At 40.8% G+C, this 20,085-nt stretch overlaps 1 protein-coding gene across 2 annotated transcripts in view; it reads left to right on the forward strand.

Moving 5' to 3' along the window:
• dennd3b (DENN/MADD domain containing 3b) overlaps window positions 1-20,085 on the forward strand; it is a 37,244-nt gene continuing 17,159 nt past the window's right edge. The window contains exons 1-16 of one of the 2 annotated variants that reach the window (XM_067448493.1): window positions 1-118; window positions 866-984; window positions 3,350-3,602; window positions 3,859-3,974; window positions 5,251-5,375; window positions 5,629-5,740; window positions 5,867-5,986; window positions 6,272-6,490; window positions 13,979-14,094; window positions 14,248-14,403; window positions 14,511-14,607; window positions 14,695-14,798; window positions 15,083-15,246; window positions 15,622-16,146; window positions 18,117-18,397; window positions 18,485-18,655. In XM_067448493.1, the coding sequence (XP_067304594.1) occupies window positions 901-984; window positions 3,350-3,602; window positions 3,859-3,974; window positions 5,251-5,375; window positions 5,629-5,740; window positions 5,867-5,986; window positions 6,272-6,490; window positions 13,979-14,094; window positions 14,248-14,403; window positions 14,511-14,607; window positions 14,695-14,798; window positions 15,083-15,246; window positions 15,622-16,146; window positions 18,117-18,397; window positions 18,485-18,655 (2,643 nt within the window). In that variant the 5' untranslated portion in view covers window positions 1-118; window positions 866-900. The remainder of the gene's footprint in view (window positions 119-865; window positions 985-3,349; window positions 3,603-3,858; window positions 3,975-5,250; window positions 5,376-5,628; window positions 5,741-5,866; window positions 5,987-6,271; window positions 6,491-13,978; window positions 14,095-14,247; window positions 14,404-14,510; window positions 14,608-14,694; window positions 14,799-15,082; window positions 15,247-15,621; window positions 16,147-18,116; window positions 18,398-18,484; window positions 18,656-20,085) is intronic. The other variant, XM_067448494.1, reaches the window with a different exon arrangement.

Here is a 20,085-nt window from a genome sequence, read left to right on the forward strand (position 1 = left end):
AGCGCATGCGCAGATCACATTGCTCCGTTTGCTGGAGCGCGTTTTGGGTGTCCTGTTCATTTATCTCCAACTGTCCCGGTGCGTAATTTCACTTTCGGAATACAGATGATCCACAAAGGTGTGTGCGTTATCTTTATAGCAAAGATTGAGTAGAATAGCCTACAAGGTGATGTTTTCTCCGCAACTTTATCTGTTCATAGAGAACAACATGCAGCTACTCGTCGTATGTGAACACTCCACTTATTCGTATTTATTATAACTTGTATAGATATTGCGCGTAGCAATAATGTTTAATATATGAAGCACTGCATTGACTAATAATAATATGAGGTAGTTGAATGTTGTTTCAGTTGTGGATTGAGTGCATGTTTAAAATAGCTACATTTGAATGTGTTCTACTGCGAATTCGCTATTCAAATATTGTAGCCTGCTCTTTAGCTGATAAAATTTACTCTTGCAACACACATGAGTCTAATTTAACCCTGGAACTTCCAGAGAAGGAAAATTAGATTAGTGATACTGATACACACCCATTTCCCATGTGTGTTTTCCAGGGAGTCATAGCTTTCTTTCTTCTTTGTTTCCACAACCCCATGCCTGGGATCTGTGGTCTTTTAAAAGGTTATCCGGGTTAGAAGTTGCTTACTTGTTGTGTTAGGGCTGATTTATGGGATTTATATGAGATGTTAGTTATGTCTACCTTAAAATTGCATATTCTATAGGTTACCCCATTCTACAATATGTGTTAAGCAAAAATGTTCTACTTCTTTCAGATTAAAATTTGCAACCTACGAACTAGGCTACAAATAAGAGATTTTTACATGAAAATGAATGTATTTTCTCTCTGTTTGTCTGTGTATTGCAGATCTTAATCAGGAGTGACAATCCTTTTGATTCTCAATGGCAGACGGTCTGCCTTCAGGATTACTGGAAGCATGTGTCGTTGTTGGACTTTCGAATGATAAACTGAAGGAGCTGTCTCAGGTAGAATAAGATAGTTGGGAGGGTTAAGTTAAACCTGGATTCAGTTACAAATGAGAGCAGGGGCAAAAGTAACATTTTTTCAGAAAAACATTTTTTTAAATGATAATATTTTAGACAGAGATATATGTTTTGCTGATATGTTTTGGTGGTATTTTGTACAAATGTAGGAAAACTTAAGTATAATTTCACTTTGGACCTAAGTTGCACATTGTTACTTTCGACCTTGTCAGTCAGTTGATGAATGTAACACACAGGTGGCCGTGGGTCAAAAGTAACACAACAATACAAGCTAGATTACTGTTCTTTTTATAAAATATACCTGACAATGACCTTGTTAATGTATCTGCAAATATATTTTGTCCTTTTTCATTATCTCTTAACATGTAAATTTTAAATTTCCGTTTCATCAAATATTTCAAATGTAACCCGACAGTACAAAATTGAATTGTTTAGAACAATTGTTTTTATTAGCAATGTCAGTCCATTTTATATTTTTTTCAACAGTATGAACGTTATGAAATTAGATTATATTAAAAATAAATTCCTCCAGCTGTTTTTAATGCGTAAACTTTCTGACCCTTACTCTTGGCATATTCTCTTGGTATAATATGACATGAGCATGCTTTAATATATGCTGCGACACAGAGAATGTCACCACATTGTCGCAACAAGATAAACACTTTTCAGCGCCTAAACAAAATCTTTTTTGTTTAGGGAACTTACATTTTTGGGATATCAACTTCAAATTTGGAACACCAATTGATTAGACATATGGCTTTAATTTGATAATAATTTTAGAATTTTAATTACAGTAAGTGTAAACTTCCATAACTTTTTTATACTTTTTTTTTTTCACTTGAGCAATACTCTGCTGACTGTCTTCTTTAAAATGAGACCAAACGTATGTCTATATTGCAAAGCATTCTTGAATTGGAACCATTTAAGTTTGGATAGTGAATTTTCATATAGATTTTCAAAAAGGGGGTAACAGGTTCTTGCAATAATGTAGTTTTTTTTATTTGTGTTTAATATAATGAACACTAGGAGGGGGTCTAGGCAGATGTTTTCCTTGATAGTTTTTTTCCTTAAGAGATTATATTATCCACTATAATATATAATATTTATTATATTATACACTAATGTTGAAAACAAAAGTAAGAGTGTTGCGTTTAACTGTGAAGTAAGAGTTACGTGTCTTTATTTTATTTTATCAGCCATATTGCAATTAATTGAAATGTTATTTTTTTATTAGTTGGCCCATCTGATCCTCAGATTATCCACAGTCAGACGGATATAACTGCGATCCATACTTTACTTACTGTCAATATAGTGTTATTATGTACAAATATTTATTTAGTTCTAAGTGAAACCATTGTAATCCTGTATTCCCATTTTTACCAAATATAGATCAATTGTAATCTGATTGCTTTGGTTTTTGATGTAACTGTAACAAATTACCATATTTTTTTTTATCCTGATTAGTCTATGTGTGTGTGGTTGGCGTCTTATGTTTTGTGTTATGACTTTTCTAAAGGGACAAAACATCTTGTTCATGAGACATGATGAGACAGGCACATTGTTATAAAATATTATGTGATGGAATTCATGATTGTGGTGCATCTTGGTTTCGTTTTTAGGTTCATCCTATATTTCTTAATTTGTTTAAAGGGTTATTTAAATAAATGTTTATTTTTATTAATGGGAAGTAGCTATTTTGAAAAAAATATTTACATGTTGCATTGTGAAAGGTGCCATAGCACACGCTTTTAAAAAAAGGCATATTATAATATGTAATGTCTTAAATTATTGCATAATACTTTTATGTTTAATAGGTTATTTCCATTTTTCTAGTATATAAGTATATAGTATATAGGTATTTTCCACTTTTTATAGTAATAAAGTATGTAATTAAAATAAAAAAATGTCATTAAAATTAAAAAATCCATAAAATGATCCCATGATGGGAACCCATTAAAAGTTCTATGTATTAAGAACCTGAAATAACCCTTTACATTTCTATATAGAACCTTTAATATATATTTAAAAAGTGCACCTAAAGAATTAAATATTGCTTTTGACGTGTTTAAATTAATGTTTACATTTACATCAAATGAAGTCTCAAGTTATACTGTATCAGTGTGCCTGCAAAAACTTTATTTTACATAAGGGATGTTGTTCCCATTGATTATGTTAATCACAAATGCTCAAATACTCACTTTATTTCAGTAAATTATGGGACATTTGGGTTGTAGAACAAGTGAATCATGGACAATAGATACACATTTAAAATCATCATGAAGAGTCACCATGCACTCTGTGACTTTATGAGTAAATTTGCTTTGATTTTCTGTATTCTTTGCTGCAGGTAAATGGAGGTCCTCTACCTCAGCTTGATCCTGAGGTCATACAGGTCTGTGCTCCTCCTTTTGTGTTCAAAGATAGTGTCAGTGAACCGGCCGTGGGAAATTTTAACCGGACTCAGCTGCGATGCTCCTTCATTAAGAAGAAAACTGATAAGCCTGTTATTAACACTGGAAACCCTAAGGACGAAATCACAGAGGATGTCAGTGTTCCCAAAGACCTGGATCTGGTGGCTCTGCCACATCTTTGCTTTCCAGGTGAAACTAAATTGTGTGCCAAAGTTTGTCTGTGTGTCTGCTGCAGTTCTGTTCTACCTAGACCTTCATACATTTCACACTGTAATACTTTAGAAAAAGTATAACATTTCTGTAGAAGAGGGCAAAGGACACAGACAGCAATATAAAGAACAATTCATGCTGTAAATGTTAAATAGTTCAGTGCACAGTAGCATTAACATTCTTTTAGAATGATTAAATTGGACTAATATTCATTTCTTTCTTTCTTCTAACTCAGGAGGGCTTCAGGTAACTCAGGAGCAAAAGGTGGAACAGTTTCACTTCCTAGTCTTCACTGACGTGTTTGGAAATCAGTCTCATGGAGTAGTTCTCCAGTATTATAGATCAATACAGGTCAGATTCTTATTGCCTCTCGTTATGGTTGTGTATTGACAGATCACCTGCGCTGAATGTTACCTGCTGTTTATGAGTGTGTCCTGAATTATTGTGACATGGTAATTGGAAGTTGCTCCAGATTTTCTTAAAGTTTATTACTGTTTGTATTTTGTTGGTTTGCATCCAAGTTATATACAGGTGAAGTGTATAACACTGATTATCTCTTTATCACGGCACCTGTTAGTGGGTGGGATGTAATAGGCAGCAAGTTAACATTTTGTCCTCAAAGCTGATGTGTCAGTAGCAGGTAAAATGGGCAAGTGTAAGGATTTGAGTGAGATTGACAAGGCCAAAGTGCAATGAATAGACGACACCTCCAAAACTGCAGATCCTGTGGGGTGTTCCCGGTCAGCAGTAGTCCGTATCTATTTAAAGTGGTCCACGGAAGAAACAGTGGTGAACCGGCGACAAGGTCATAGGTGGCCATGGGTCATTGATGCACATCGGGAGCGAAGGCTGGCTTGTGTGGTTTGATCAAAAAGACAGGCTACTGTAGCTCAAATTGCTCAAGAAGTAAATACACAGTGCATCGCAGGGCACCCTATGGGAAGAAAGCAAGCCGGCAGAGGCAGTGTGATGTTTTGGGCAATGTTCTGCTGAAAAACCTTGAGTCCTGCCATCCATGTGGATGTTACTTTGATACGTGCCACCTACCTAAGCAATGTTTGCAGACCATGTACACCGTTTTATAGAAACGGTATTACTTGGTGGCTGGGGCATCTTTCAGCAAGATAATCCACCCTGGCCCCTGGCACAAAGGAAAAATGATTCAGGAATAGTCTGAGGAGCACAACAATGTGTTTGAGGTGTTGACTTGGCCTCCAAATTCCACAGATCTCAATCCTGCTGAACAAACAAGTCTGATCGATGGAGGCCCCACCTCACAACTTAAAAGGATTTAAATGATCTGCTGCTAACATCTTGGTGCCAGATACCACAGCACCCCTTCAAGGTTCTAGTGGAGTCCATGCCTCACCGTGTCAGGGCTCTTTGGCCCAAAAGGGGGACCAGTACAATATTAGATCACAATGTTATGCCAGATCCGTGAATGTAATGTTTGTTAGTTATGGTTTTTTATAAAGGTTAACCACTTAAAGACATGGGCTGGATCCATTAGTATAGATATAATTATATATATATATATATATATATATATATATATATATATATATATATATATATATATATATATATATATATATATATATATTTCGTTTTAAACCCTGTTATACAGGAAGGGATGTTGTATCAAAATGGACACCGGCCCACTTACAAGTCTCCACAACTCTACACTGCTTATGCGATATGTGTTATCTCAAAACACCCATTTTACAATACTCTCAAGGACTGTCTGTCCAGGTAAGGCCAAGATTCAGGACTTTTATTCACATATTATAAAGGAAAATATTTAAGTATATGTATCACAACAGTCATCAGTATTACATGGGCATACATCATGAACTGCATTCTGCCTTCATAAATATTCTGAACTTTATTTGCCAGTTTTGACATCACAATAGTCACACTTTCAGACAAATCAACTTGCAAATGTCATAGTTGTTTCTGCATTTTTTTTTCTCCATTACCTAAGTTTTCATTCTCCAATCCGCAGCCTCTTCAGGCAGCTCAAAATCTGCCAAATGACTGATATGGAAGAGCGAGTGAAGGAATTCTCTGCTAAACTAGCTTTGGTCCCAGTTCCTCCTCCTGGTCAGCTGCATGTGGTGTGTTCATTTTAGGCATCTAAAGTTTACAAAATTCAGAGAGCTGATTAAAACTGTAATGCCATGAGAAGATCTGATGAATAAATAATACATGTAAAGTATATTTACATATTTTTTTCTTATCAGATGTTCACCTTGCTACCTCTGACCATTATCCTTCCATCCAAAGAAGATAAAAATCATCCCGTCATTGATCTGGACCTGCATCTACCGTTCCTCTGCTTCAAGCCCAGAGAGCTGCTGCAGGTATAATAGATAGGATTGCTTGGAAACAAAAATAGCTGGATAGTTTCCATGTTAGCAGTTTGAATTAACACTGACTGTTTATTTTCACTCAAACCGCTAATAAGGAAAAGGTTCACCAGTAAATTTTAGATGCAAATTTTTCTGAGGGAAAAATGGAAAATAGTTCAATGGAATGGATTTTTTTTCTCTTTAAATTGAAGACATTTTTGATTAAACAAACATGTTACTGAAATTCTTAGTCAACATCAAATAGGAATAATTTAGCATGTCTCTGTTTCCCTGTAGATCATAGCCAGTATACTCACAGAGCAGCGTATGGTGTTCTTTTCCTCGGACTGGTCCAAACTGACCCTGATCGCTGAGTGCTTCATGCTGTATATTCGGCCCCTGAGCTGGCAGCACCCACTGGTGCCAATCCTGTCCCAACAGATGCTTGACTTCGTTATGGCTCCGACTGCCTTCCTCATGGGATGCCACATAAGCCACTATGAGGAAGTTGCCATGGTAAAGCATAAGAAATGTTCCCTATTAACTTATTTAGAGTTTTTTACTGTAAACTGGTCCGCTAGCCTAGAAATCTAGACGCACCCTAGCGGCAGCAAATCTAATCTGCCGCGAGTGTCGTCTAGCAACTCTCAATACACTTCTGAGCTGTAAAAACTAGAGTGCGGATCGGGCCGCATTTTTCTGTCCGAGCCTAGCCCGCGTCCAACAGAGCAGTAACCGAACCCGACCCGAGCCCGACAGGCATTAAAATATTTATGTCCGAGCCCGACAGTTAAAAAAAAATTTTTCCCCTCATATACTAATGACGCATGTACCTATGTTTGTTTGTGTGGAAAGGCCGCTTTTATTAAGCAACTGTACAAAAGCATTCTGAAATGTTTACAGACGAGCGCATCAGCACGCGTATGGGCCATCAAACGTTATACAGAGCCCAATCAAATAGCCGACTGAAATTAAATGAACAGAAGTCTGCTAAAAATGGCTCAAGCTAACAGAACAAAACATTAACGTAACACAATTGAAATGCTTAAAACGAAAGTCATCTTACCATTTTTCTCAAACTGTATGGTTACTAAACTGCAACATGGGATCTATTTACATAATCTATCCATCAAAGTTTAAGCTAATCAAGGTTTATGCAGAAAAAGGATTGCATCATCTGTGGATGGCTTCAAGGCTGTCCTCCTGCTGCCAGCAGCTGAAGTTGTGCTCACTGGAATGACAAGGATACTGCAGGCACGAGGTGCTTGTTGTTGTCACGGCGACATAAACAAATTTCCGCATGCAGGAAGACGGATGTTAGGGTAATATTTTACATTTATTTTAATCACAAAAACAAACCATTGCATCAAGTTAAACAGACCCATTGGCTACTTGCATAATAAGCAGTTTTAAATTTAAAAGGTTCAATGCCTTATCGAGCTGACGTGACCGAGCCTGACTCGAACCCGAACGTCATTTCTAAATATCTGTCCGAACCCGGCCCGGCCCGTCGGGTACCGTCGGGCTCAGTTCGGATATCCATCCTCTTGTAAAAACCAAACTCTGGTCAGGCCTATTACTTCATGTATAAAGTCGGTGGGCGGTGCTTAACATAATGAAGCCAGAGTTGCGCTTGTGTGCTAATAGTAGCCTAACACTAGTTCCCTTTCGAGAGAGGTTCCTCGTATTACGTATGGGAAAAACTCCTTTTCTCGAGAATGTGACGCAAAATTTTATTAATAAAGGTATCTATGTAAAGCGCAGTGAGCTGCACGGCCATAGCCCAGCGCGAGGAGCGCTCTGATTGGCCGGGCCGCGGCAACTGCAGGAACCTATGGTGAGGCGGCTGAGAGGAACGAACCAATGGGGGGCGTTCCAGAAGCCCGCCGAAAAAGGTGCTTATATTTGCATACAGGAGGCTATATAAGACCCTAATTCGCCATAGGTGTCAGATTTTATCTCCTTCAGCGATACCTTCGCTGATCTCCGGAAGAAGCGCCGCCGTTGAAAAGGCACCAGCGGAACCTGCAGCTGAGGACGACGGACTCCCTCTCCGCCTTCTCTGCCGTTCCAGCTACGCCATCCGGCGTTATATATCCTTTAAACTGTGTCTATGTTGAGTGTTGTATGTGTTTGTGTGTGTGTTGCCGCTGCAACGCCACTTCTAGAGCTTACAGGCTTGTTCTATTCGAGGACTCTCTCGTTCCGCTGCGTCGTTAAGCGCCGCGGAAAGACGGAGCTCTTCTCACTCTCCCTCTGCTCTCGTCCCGTCGCGCTGTATAGCGCCGCGGAAAGAGAGAATGTTAGAGGACATGAGCACACTCAAGCCGAAGCTCTCTTCACTCTGCCGCCGCCGCGGCTCTTCTTCCGCCGCTGCCGCAGAGTTGTCCTCACTCTTCTCTCGTTCCGTCGCGCTACAGCCGCGGACAGAGAATACTAGAGTGAATAGGCGAACTCGAGCCGAAGCTCTCGTCACTATACCGTCGCACTGAGGAGGCGCCGCGGACAGACGGAGCTTTTCCTCACTCTTCCTCTTCTCTAGTTCAGTCGCGATATCGCAGCGGACAGAGAATACTAGAGTGAATAAACTAACTCGAGCCGAAGCTCTCGCCGTGCTAGAAGCGCCGCGGACAGAGTTTTTCCTCACGCTTCCAATTCTCGTTCAGTCGCGCTGTCGCCGCGGACAGAGAATACTAGAGTGAATAAACAAACTCGAGCCGAAGCTCTTGCCGTGCTAGAAGCGCCGCGGACAGAGTTTTTCCTCACGGTTCCAATTCTCTCGTTCTGTCGCTCTATCGCCGCGGACAGAGAATACTAGAGTGAATAAACTAACTCGAGCCGAAGCTCTCGCCGTGCTAGAAGCGCCGCGGACAGAGTTTTTCCTCACGCTTCCAATTCTCTCGTTCTGTCGCTCTATCGCCGCGGACAGAGAATACTAGAGTGAATAAACAAACTCGAGCCGAAGCTCTCGCCGTGCTAGAAGCGCCGCGGACAGAGTTTTTCCTCACGCTTCCAATTCTCTCGTTCTGTCGCTCTATCGCCGCGGACAGAGAATACTAGAGTGAATAAGCAAACTCGAGCTGAAGCTCTCGCCGTGCTAGAAGCGCCGCGGACAGAGTTTTTCCTCACGCTTCCAATTCTCTCGTTCTGTCGCTCTATCGCCGCGGACAGAGAATACTAGAGTGAATAAGCAAACTCGAGCTGAAGCTCTCGCCGTGCTAAAAGCGCCGCGGACAGAGTTTTTCCTCACGCTTCCAATTCTCTCGTTCTGTCGCTCTATCGCCGCGGACAGAGAATACTAGAGTGAATAAACTAACTCGAGCCGAAGCTCTCGCCGTGCTCATTCTACTGCCGTCATGCTGAAGCGCTGCGGACAGAGAATACTAGAGTAAGTTAGACGAGCGAGCTCGGGCTGTCGGTATGTCAAGAACAATGTCGCTGCAGCGCTCGCTTACTGCCAAGGAAGTTGTAATGGCTGCCTTGTCATGATACCGCGCGCGCGCCCCTTCCACAGCGCGTTGCTGACTAGAGCGCGACTTACGTCATAGCACGCGCTCACTGTCAGAGCATAAGGGCGTCGGAAAATGGCTGCCAAGCTAAGCCCTTTTTTCACTCTATCACTTCCAGTCCCCTTTATTCAGGCGGCTGGAAAGGTTTTTACTCTGTAGACAAAGTGTCCACTACACAGTGTGCACCCCTACATAAGCACTGTTAATTCAGCCTCACAAAATCACAAATAAATCCCGCCGCGGCCGGATTACACCATATAAAGTCAACTAGCCTTATTGCAGTCAACTAGCCTGTGGTCAAACACGCTTGTCTGCATGCGCGCTTTCAGTCTAGACTAGAACATAACGGCATTGTGGAATGGCTCACATACCACCCGCACTTCCTTACATTCTCCCAGTTCCCTTAAGTTAAGTGACTGGAGATGAAATATTGCAGTCAACTAGCCTGTGTTAAACACGCTCGTCTGCACACTAATGCTGTGTGCGTTTACCCCTGTGGATTTGCTCACTGGTTTGCACCGTGGGTATTCTACGTAGGTTGTGCGCCACTACACATTGTTTACACTACACACAAAAGAGCTTTCTATGTAGGAAATGTGCCCACTTTACAGTCTGCACTCCTGCACCCAAGCACTTTTCACAAAGTTCACTCTCGCACACACAATATAAATGTGAGGCGCGCACCCACTGCAAAGCCTGCACCGCCAAAACTAACACTATCCCCACAGTGTTACAAGCAGTGTTACAGCACAAGCAACCCGGCTAACAGGCCCCTATTACTAAGCGGCCAGCCCCCGAATCTAATTCAACCCCTGGCTTCACGAGCCCAGGCCTGGCAGGCCATTCCTGGTATATAATATTGGGTGTTGAACATATAAAACGAGGTTCTCGCTACAGTTTTGCTCGCAGACCCCGCGATTCAAGCCGTGGTCGAGCCCTCAGTAAGAAACAGTGTCAGTCACGTGCTTTTCGCTGAGGCATTGAAACTGTTAAAGGAGAGAGCGGCGGAAACAGTACACCCGACGCTAGCGAGTCAGGTTTTTACTGTCGCTAATTCCTCATGCCGAAAATGGATGGCGGTCTCAGGCCCATTTTCCAGGCATCTGAACAAAGCACTTATTACACGCTCGTTTCAAGGTGCTGACGGTGAAACAAATCCTCGCGCACATTCGCCCCGGGGATTGGGTTTTCTCAATAGATCTGAAAAACGCACACTTCACGTTACGATAACCCCCTCTACAGGCCATTCTTGAGATTCGCCTTCGAGGGGCAGGCTTATCAGTACAGTCATTGTCATAGACTCAAGACTCAATGTCCCCAGGGGGATGGTCCCTTTACCTGCAAACGATTCAGCTCACACAGCACACGCTGCCCAATATTTTTTCTGCAAACGCAGGGATGCCCTGGCCCATGTTGGCCCAGACTCCCTCTATATGCTCCCTCCGATCGCGATCCAGCTGCAAGCCTGTGCTTTTTAATAGCCCCACTTTGGAAGAACCGCACATGGTTCTTGAAACTGTTTCAGCTGTCAGACACAGCCCCATGGCCTATTCCGCCAACGAAAGGGAAGATCTGGCATCCCAATCCCGAGCTGTGGGCCCTCCACGTATGGCCCATCAACGGTATCCGGGAACCTCTCTGACAAGTTATGAACACTATTTCGGAAGCTAGAGCCCCTGCTATCTGGCAGCTCTGCTTTGAAGTGGTCAGTGGTTTTCTAACCAGTGTGCTACGCGAAACATCGACGCACACTCATGCGAACTGGCGGAACTGCTCGCTTTCTCCAAGAGCTACTGGACGCGGGTTGTCCCCCCCTCCATACTCGGGGTGTGTGTCTCCGCCATAGCAGCTAGCCACGCTCCGATCGCGGCACATTCACTAGGGAAAAGTGATCTTATTGTGTGTTTTCTTAAAGGGGCCAGGAGATTCAGCCCGCCTTGCCCCTACCTCGGTCCCTATTTGGGACCTCGCCATGGTTTTGGAGGCCGTGAAGAGTTCCCCCTCCTAACCACTTCAGACCACGAGCTTGAAGCACATATCACTCAAAACCGTTTTTCTGCTGGCTGTGGCCTCGGTTAAGCGACTGGGTGGCTTACCTGCACTCTCCGTGAGCCCTTCCTGTCTTGAGTTTGGGTCCAGCAACTTCAAGGTTGTGCTCAAACCGAGGCATGGTTTTATGCTGAAAGTGCTATCAACCCCTTCAGTATGCAGGTCTTTTCACTGCTTAACCCGCGTCTCAGAGAGAATAAGACGCAAACCTATTCTGCCCAGTCAGAGCATTGAGATTGTATCTAGAGCGCTCCGCCCCCTTCAGGCAGTCGGATCAGCTCTTCATTGCTTCGGTGGCCGCACTAAAGTTTGTGCTGTCATGAAACAGACTCTCACACTGGATAGTGGATGCAGTCCCACTAGCATATAGGTCTAGGACCTAACCTGTCCTACAGGCATTCAAGCCCACTCCTCTAGAGGCATGGCCTCATCTTGGGCTTGGTCGTGTGGCATTTCTTTGGAAGATATCTGTGCGGCGGCAGGCTGGGCCTCTCCGTCCACTTTTATCAGATTCTACAAGTTGGAGGTTCCAGCTCTACAAGCAGGGCTTCTCTCCATCTAGGCTCTTTCTAGACCCTGACAAACAGATTGCCTTATGTTTTGGCCTGTACACATTAGCCCTCAAGCACTTATTCATTCATCATAAGATCCGACTATGTCCGATCAGCTGTTCAAACGAACCGACTCTTCCGGTTCTTCATTCCCCTTATAAGCCGCCTCTGTCGGTGTCTCGGGGGTTTATAACATGTGCTTTGGGTATACTGGGTCAGTCAGCACACACGGCGCTTTACATTGTGTTCCCATACGTAATACGAGGAACCTCTCTCGAAAGGGAACGTACTCGGTTACTTTCGTAACCTCGGTTCCCTGAGAGAGAGGAACGAGTATTACGTTCCGTGCCGTGTTTATGCTTCTCAGGTATCGCTTCAGTCGATCTTAAAACCTGACACCTATGGCGAATTAGGGTCTTATATAGCCTCCTGTATGCAAATATAAGCACCTTTTTCGGCGGGCTTCTGGAACGCCCCCCATTGGTTCGTTCCTCTCAGCCGCCTCACCATAGGTTCCTGCAGTTGCCGCGGCCCGGCCAATCAGAGCGCTCCTCGCGCTGGGCTATGGCCGTGCAGCTCACTGCGCTTTACATAGATACCTTTATTAATAAAATTTTGCTTCACATTCTCGAGAAAAGGAGTTTTTCCCATACGTAATACGAGGAACCTCTCTCTCAGGGAACCGAGGTTACGAAAGTAACCGAGTACGTTTTGTGTTCTAAAACACTATCTTTGTTTATTACTATTACTATTACTATTATTATTATTATTATTATTATTATTATTATTATTATTATTATTATTAAAAAGGGAAGATGTGTTCGGAGTTTTGCCAACCGGATACGTCAAAAGTTTAATCTTCACATGTTTACTAGCTTCAACTAGCTCCGTGTCACCTTTGTTGCTATGGTTGATTATAACGCTATCCTATTGCGTGCAGAGGGAGTTTGAAAGAGCCATTCATCCCGCCCCTCGGATTGAGCCCGATAGATAGATAGACAGACAGACAGACAGATAGAGAGACAGACAGACAGACAGACAGACAGACACAGACAGACAGACAGACAGACAGACAGACAGACAGACAGATAGATAGATAGATAGATAGATAGATAGATAGATAGATAGATAGATAGATAGATAGATAGATAGATAGATAGATAGATAGATAGATAGATAGATAGATAGATTAGTTTCCTTTTTTCCCTCCCCAGCTCCCCTGCCTGCCAATCCCATCCTTGGGTTTGAAGAGAGTGTGAACTTGGAGAGCAGAGGTAGGGCTGTGGTAAACTGGAATCTTGGGGCTGGTGGGCAGGGATGTTCCAAAATGGAGCAGAAAGGGTGTAACAGGAACAGGGATCAACAGGGATCTGGCAGCCAAAGCAGACAGAGGAGCAGGGCAGCAAAAGAAAGGGGGAGGGGGAAAACGTAAATAAATTAATCAAATACGATAATGTAACGTAGGGGAATGGCATGACAACTCAGACACCAGGTGTCAGCCATGTGGTCCAGACAAACAAAGGGCACAAGACAAACAAACTTTGAGCTGATCAGGGGAGTGTTTTCGAACGATGCGACTCGCTGCTGAACTTCCATACGATGCACCGTTAAAGAAAGCAACTAGCTTATCACAACCGTTTCTTTTTTGTTTAACCACATTGGCTGATGATGCCACGCAGGTGGTGGAGTAATCACTTTTTTTTAATCCACTTTTAATTTAAAAAAAAAAAAGATTTAAAAAATGAAAAACATTTTTTTTTAGAAATGGCATGTAAGGGCCATTTCTCATTTTACTTTATTTCCATATTCAACCATTATGCTCTTTCTTACATACTAGAACGCATACTGTTAACTTCTGTGATTTGTGATCTGTGAAATCACTGTCCGTTTATCAGGAAGCTGATGACCTTATTCTGATTGATATTGATGAGGGAACTGTGTCCTGCTCTCGCTGCCATTGCGTTGAGGTCCCAGAGGCCCCACAGGCAGCTGCTCAGAGTTTTAAGAGCCGGTAAGATACAGCTAGTCAATAAATTCAGTCTTACTAACTAAGTCAAAGAGTCTTTTTTAGAGTCACATTATCAGACCCAGCTGGCGAGACCAGGTCCCGTTATATCCTGACAGCATGTCAGGTTTGTAATTGTTTTGCTGGCTCTTCATGCAGAAGGAAAGGTCTTCAATTACACTATGACCTGGAAGTGGTTCATCAGGGCATCTGTGGAGACCTTAATGAGGTTCGGATGCAGAGAAGACTTTGGCAACACAGACTCAATTTGGAAATACAAAACATCACCCTGGAGCTCATCGTGAACATATTTAGGTCGGTGAGGTCATGTGCGGGAAGTCTAGAACGGACTTTTAAACTTACTAAATTTAAATCTTCTGCATATGTCTAAATGAAACAAATTATTGTGCTTCTTTCCCCAGAGATGTCAGTCATTACCTTAGTTACGAACACAGAGTTTTTAACACTGATGAGTTTCTCAAGACCAGAGAGCCAGAGGACCAACCATTTTATAAAAAAGTGACTTTCCAGTTAATAATGTATCTGGTCTACTACCTTCAGAAATAGAACCAGACTTAACTACTGATGGCTTTTTCGTTGTGACAGGTCTTGGAAACACACATTTTCCACTCCTTCTTGAAAGAGTGTTTGAATGGAAAGATGGATACATTTACCCGAATGGAGCGTAGTATTCGGACAGATGACCAAAAGTAAGTTGAATCCGTGTTTTTTCAAATTGCCTCACTTAAAGTTGTATAGATAAAAACAGTCGCACCCCAGTCATCAATCAGACCTACATAAACAAAAGAACTAAACAACCAGAACCACAACAACTGGGTCATAACAAACATACACTATATTGCCAAAAGTATTGGGACACCCTCCAAATCGTTGAATTAAGATGTTCCAATCACTTCCATGGCCACAGGTCTATAAAATCCAGCACCTAGTGCATGCAGACAGTATCTGAAAATTCTGTATCTTCATTTTCCAGTAGATGGAGGGGATCAGTGGATAACTCTCGCAGACCCACCATAAAGGAAATGGCTCTGAAAAGGGGTTCATTAGAAAATGGTCTGACTAAACGTCTGAGCACAAGTCTAGCTAACCTGAACGCTGAGAAACACATGCCTTCAACTAAGATTGTTCCAGAAATGCGTAAGAGAACTGCAGTACACTCTTAAAAATAAAGGTTCTTAAATGGTTCTTTGGCAGGGTGTACAGTTCCATGAAGAACCTTTATTATCCAAAGAACCTTTCCATTACACAAAAGGTTCTTTGTAGTGCAAAAAGGTACTTTAGACTATAAAATGGTTAGAAAAAAATGGTTCTTTAAAGAACCTTTCACAAAATGGTTCTTTGGGGAACCAAAAACTGTTTTTCTGTGGCATCACTGTGAAAACTCACCTTTATTTTTAAGGGAGTAGTGTTTGTTTTTCATCTACACATCTTAGTTGTGTTATTGTATTGCATTAAGATTATCGTAATATATTTATGTTACTGATCATCCTTGCAAATCCCTTATCCCAAAAGCTCTGAATACACCAGCCAGACCAGTCAAGATTTTCCAGCTCCCAGATTTCCCTCCTCCCTTTAACTACCCCAACGTGCGCCATTACTTTGGAGATCTTATTCTCCAGTTGAACAAAGCCATATCAGCCACCCCACCTGATGATTCCTCCCTGCTAGCCAGATACTTTTACCTCCGCGGCCTCATCAACATGCTGAACTCTAAGCGCTTGGATGCCCTCAGTGACTTTCAGAACCTTTATAAAACAGATATTGCGATTTTTCCAGGAGAGCTGGTAAAAATGCTGGTTGACTCTCTACAAATAGAGGAGAGAGTTCAGGCACAAAAGAGATCTGAGCTCAAACGGCTCATAAGTCATGTAAAGATCAATGAAAAGAGCGAGCATATGGAATCAGACTATAACGTGAAGAAGTTCAAGCTGCCCAAGGCCCCCATGCAGCTGGAGGAGTTTGTGAAATGCACTCAGGAATCAGGGATTGTGCGGGACGTGGCCACCACGCAGAGATTGTTTGAAGCTCTCACTGTTGGTAAGTCTGAGCTGTAGAGCGTGCGCTTCCATTCAAAGGTGCGAATTTAACTTATGCGCAAAATTGGAATATCACATAAACATATTTCCATCCCATGTGTTCAAGAAAACAAACTCATCACTCCCTGGGAAATGAATACACTTTTTTTTTAATATAATGCCTTTATAAGCAGGTTCTCAAACATAAATAGTACATGAAAAAATTAATAAACTAAGTAAATAAACAAAAATCACCAAGCGTACGCCATATCCTAAATGTCTGAGCTTCTCAAAGTTAAAGCATAAGAGAGTTCCAAAGAATACTAGCATAAGAAGAAAAAGTCCTGTTATAGATTCCATAGATTTTAAGCAGGTTTGAGGAACAGCCAGCTGGTTAGATTGTGAAGAGTGCAGTCTTGCGACACAGATTTGGAACGTAAGGAGTTAGTAACTCGGATTAATAATGTGGAGCCAGGCCATGTAGTGCTTTGTATGTCAGCATCATGATTTTAAAATCAACACAGAACCTAACTAGGAGCCAGTGCAAAGACTCCAAAATAGGAGTGATGCAGGATCCTTGTTAAGTGTAGATTTAGAAACTCTGGCTAAAAGGTCTTTACATTAGTCAATCTGTGAGACAACAAATTAGTTTATCACATCCTCATCCACTGAAAAAAGGATGAGAATGGAAACAGCCCCAGAATCAGAAGCCATTACCAAGTCATTGGCCACCCTGACAAGTGCCTTTCAGAATTGTGAGATATTTACGTAAAACTTACTGAAGGGGTTCAGATAGGTCATTAATTGTAAGGTAGTTATACAAGTAAGACGCAACAATGCATTCTAGTATTTTTTTAAAGTCGTCGAGGGCAGCATTTTCTTTTTGGCACAAAAGTTACAGCAGAATATTTCATATTTAATCTAGCTGGAACAACCTAGCCTAGAAATCTAGGAACAACCCCCATCTACAATGAATAATTTATTATACCGAGGGCAGTAGGACACAAAACATTAAAGCAAGATTTAGATAAACTTATAGGATCTAGCAAGTGGTCGATTTTCATATTTGATACCTCCCCTTTGAAAGAATCAGAATCAAGTTGTGAGAGAAGAACCATAAAACAAGAGGAATTAAATAATGAAGCAGGTGTAACAGATTTGTTTACGATCATTGTCAATTTTAGAGGTAAAAAGTGCAGAAAGGAATTGCATAACTCTTGAGAAGCAGGCAGGGTAATATCAACCTTAACTCTGTATGAACGTAATCATGACAGTTCTGGGAGGACATTATAGCTAATCTTTTTATACCAAATCACAGACTTTGGCTCAGGCATTTCCAGCTATCCGATCACATCCTCTGTTGAGGCCAATTCATGCAAGTTGTTGTTTTTTTTCTCTCAAGGGATTTATTCAGTGGTTCCATCGTAGTTTACGTGCATCTTCTTATCGGATACAAAAATGAGCTAAATTGAGCACATTATCTAAATTAAAATTCATAAATCTTCACGTTTACAGCATTTTTTATGCAATATCTCAGAATTTGCATGAAATTAGTTGGATGGAAGCATGGCTAATGTGTAAAGTCATTAGTGATGCACAATAAATGATCATATCAGCTATTTATCAATAATAGATATAATTTAATGGATCTGTTTTGGTCAATATTATTTATGCCTCAACTGGATATTTCTATAGCTCAATAAGTTTGCTCATTTCCTCTATTTTTACATTTGCTTTGTCTTCTAACGCTTATTTAAATTGTATCTTCAGTGTTTAGCAAACATTCAATATAGCTAATTAATGAGTATACATTTTCAAACTGAACAATATAATATTGCTGATAATTAAAAAAAAATATATATATAAAAAAAACTTATACATATTTATTACATTTACTTGGTGTCTTATTGTTTAAAAATAGCTGACTATTTCAATTTTAATGAATTAATTTGTTTATTGTGACCTTATGTAAAACATTTCGTTCTGGTCTAGTTTCACCCTCTGCTTTCTCAGGTGGGCAGAAGCAGATTGAGCCAGAGATGTTTAGGGTGTTTTACACCTTCTGGAAAGAAACTGAGGCAGTAGCACAGGAGGTTCTCTTGCCTGCCACGGTCCTAGAAAGCCTGGACCGCAATGAGTGTGTGTACAAGCTGTCCAGTTCTGTGAAGACCAGTTATGGTGTTGGTAAAATTGCCATGACTCAGAAGAGGCTCTTTCTGCTGACCACAGGCAGCCCTGGATATGTTGAGATCACCAGGTTTAGGGACATTGAGGTATGTTGGTGTTGTTCATACCAGTGATATTCCATTCAAACTGAGAAGTTAGTGTTTGTGGTAACCTTATGAATCTTGTGAACCCAGGAGGTGAAGATCTCCACTGCTCCGTTCCTGCCTTTGAGGATCCCATCTCTAAAGATCAAGAACAACTTAAAGAAAGAGATATTCGAGGCTAATTTAAAATCTGAATGTGAACTGTGGAACCTGATGGTCAAGGAGATGTGGGCTGGTAGAATGATGGCAGACAACCATAAGGTAAAGTTCACCGGTGCTGTGAAATATCTAAGACTGAGAATATATTAAAGAAAACACTAAATTAACCATTTAAGCTTACTTGCCAACTTAATAGTAGAATTAAACATACCTTTCAAAAGGTTTGGGGACGGTAAGATTTTTCTGTCTCTTATGTTGATAAAATCCATCAGTCAAAACTGTACAAATTGTGAAATATTACTATTTTAATACGTTTTAAAAGCTTTTTTTCCTGTGATGACAAAGCTGAATTTTCAGCATCATTACTCCAGTCTTCAGTGTCACATGATCCTTCAGACTCATTCTGATATTCTCATTTAGTGTTGAAGAAACATTTCGTATTATCATCAATGTTGAAAACTTGTGCTGCTTATTTTTATGGATACATTTTTTCGGGATTCTTTGGTAAATAAAAAGTTTAAAAGAGCAGCTTAAAGTCTTTTGTAGAAATGTCAAAGTCTGTTTCCATTTAATGCATCCTTGATGAATAAAATTATTACTATCTTCAAAAATTTCTAAGATTAAAATCATAGTCATGTAAAAAATAATTGATAAGTTTTCTAAACCAGTGTTTATAAATCTTTACTGCAGAATATAAAATTAAAAAAAAGTTACCATTGGGATTTGCAGTCATTCAGTGTTTTTAATGGAAACAGGCAGGGTGTGTTTAGGTTTCAGGGATGATTTAGAGCTGTCAGAATAATGGAAATGTAAAAGAATTTTCACATACTACAAAAAATGGATTTCTTACTTAGTATTTTTGTCTTGTTTCTAGTCTAAATATCTAAAAAATTCTTATATTAAGAAACATTTACTAGACAAGTAATTATTGTCTTGTTTTGGGAAAAAATAACTCAAAATTAAAGCTGCGAGCAGCGATGACGGGCCCAAGCCGGGGGCACCACCACCCCGGTGGCATCAGCTTAACTGTGCACAGCAGGCCAATAGGCATTTAATATGGGAAAAAATAAATAAAGGGACTATGTCAAAGTCATTTGAACTCATTAACTGCAGCAACTGGTGCTGCTATGACCAGGAACCACAACAGTCACATCTATGAGATCAATTACATTTTACTCTTTAATTTTATCTCTGATGATGTCAAATGTCAATTTCAAAATGAGTGCAGAATACTGTCCAAATGCTGATGTTGTATTATCCTTACACTTCTCTTTATGTGTTTTTGACCTACCGTAGCTTGTGATTGTTCACCAGTCTTATGCTACAAAAAGCATGCTTGTTTTTATTTCAATATGTGTGGCATTCAATATTTTTTTAAAATATAAATAAATAAATTAAGCCAAATCACAGAGACCGCAACAATGATTTTAATATCAGTGTCAGGTAAGAGTAATATGCGTGCATATAATTTAAGGAAGTTTATTATAAACAGCCACTTTTATAAATTCATGTGAAATTTAATTTTTTTATCC

The sequence above is a fragment of the Pseudorasbora parva genome, chromosome 7 (assembly GCF_024679245.1).
Source record: "Pseudorasbora parva isolate DD20220531a chromosome 7, ASM2467924v1, whole genome shotgun sequence".
NCBI lineage: Eukaryota > Metazoa > Chordata > Actinopteri > Cypriniformes > Gobionidae > Pseudorasbora > Pseudorasbora parva.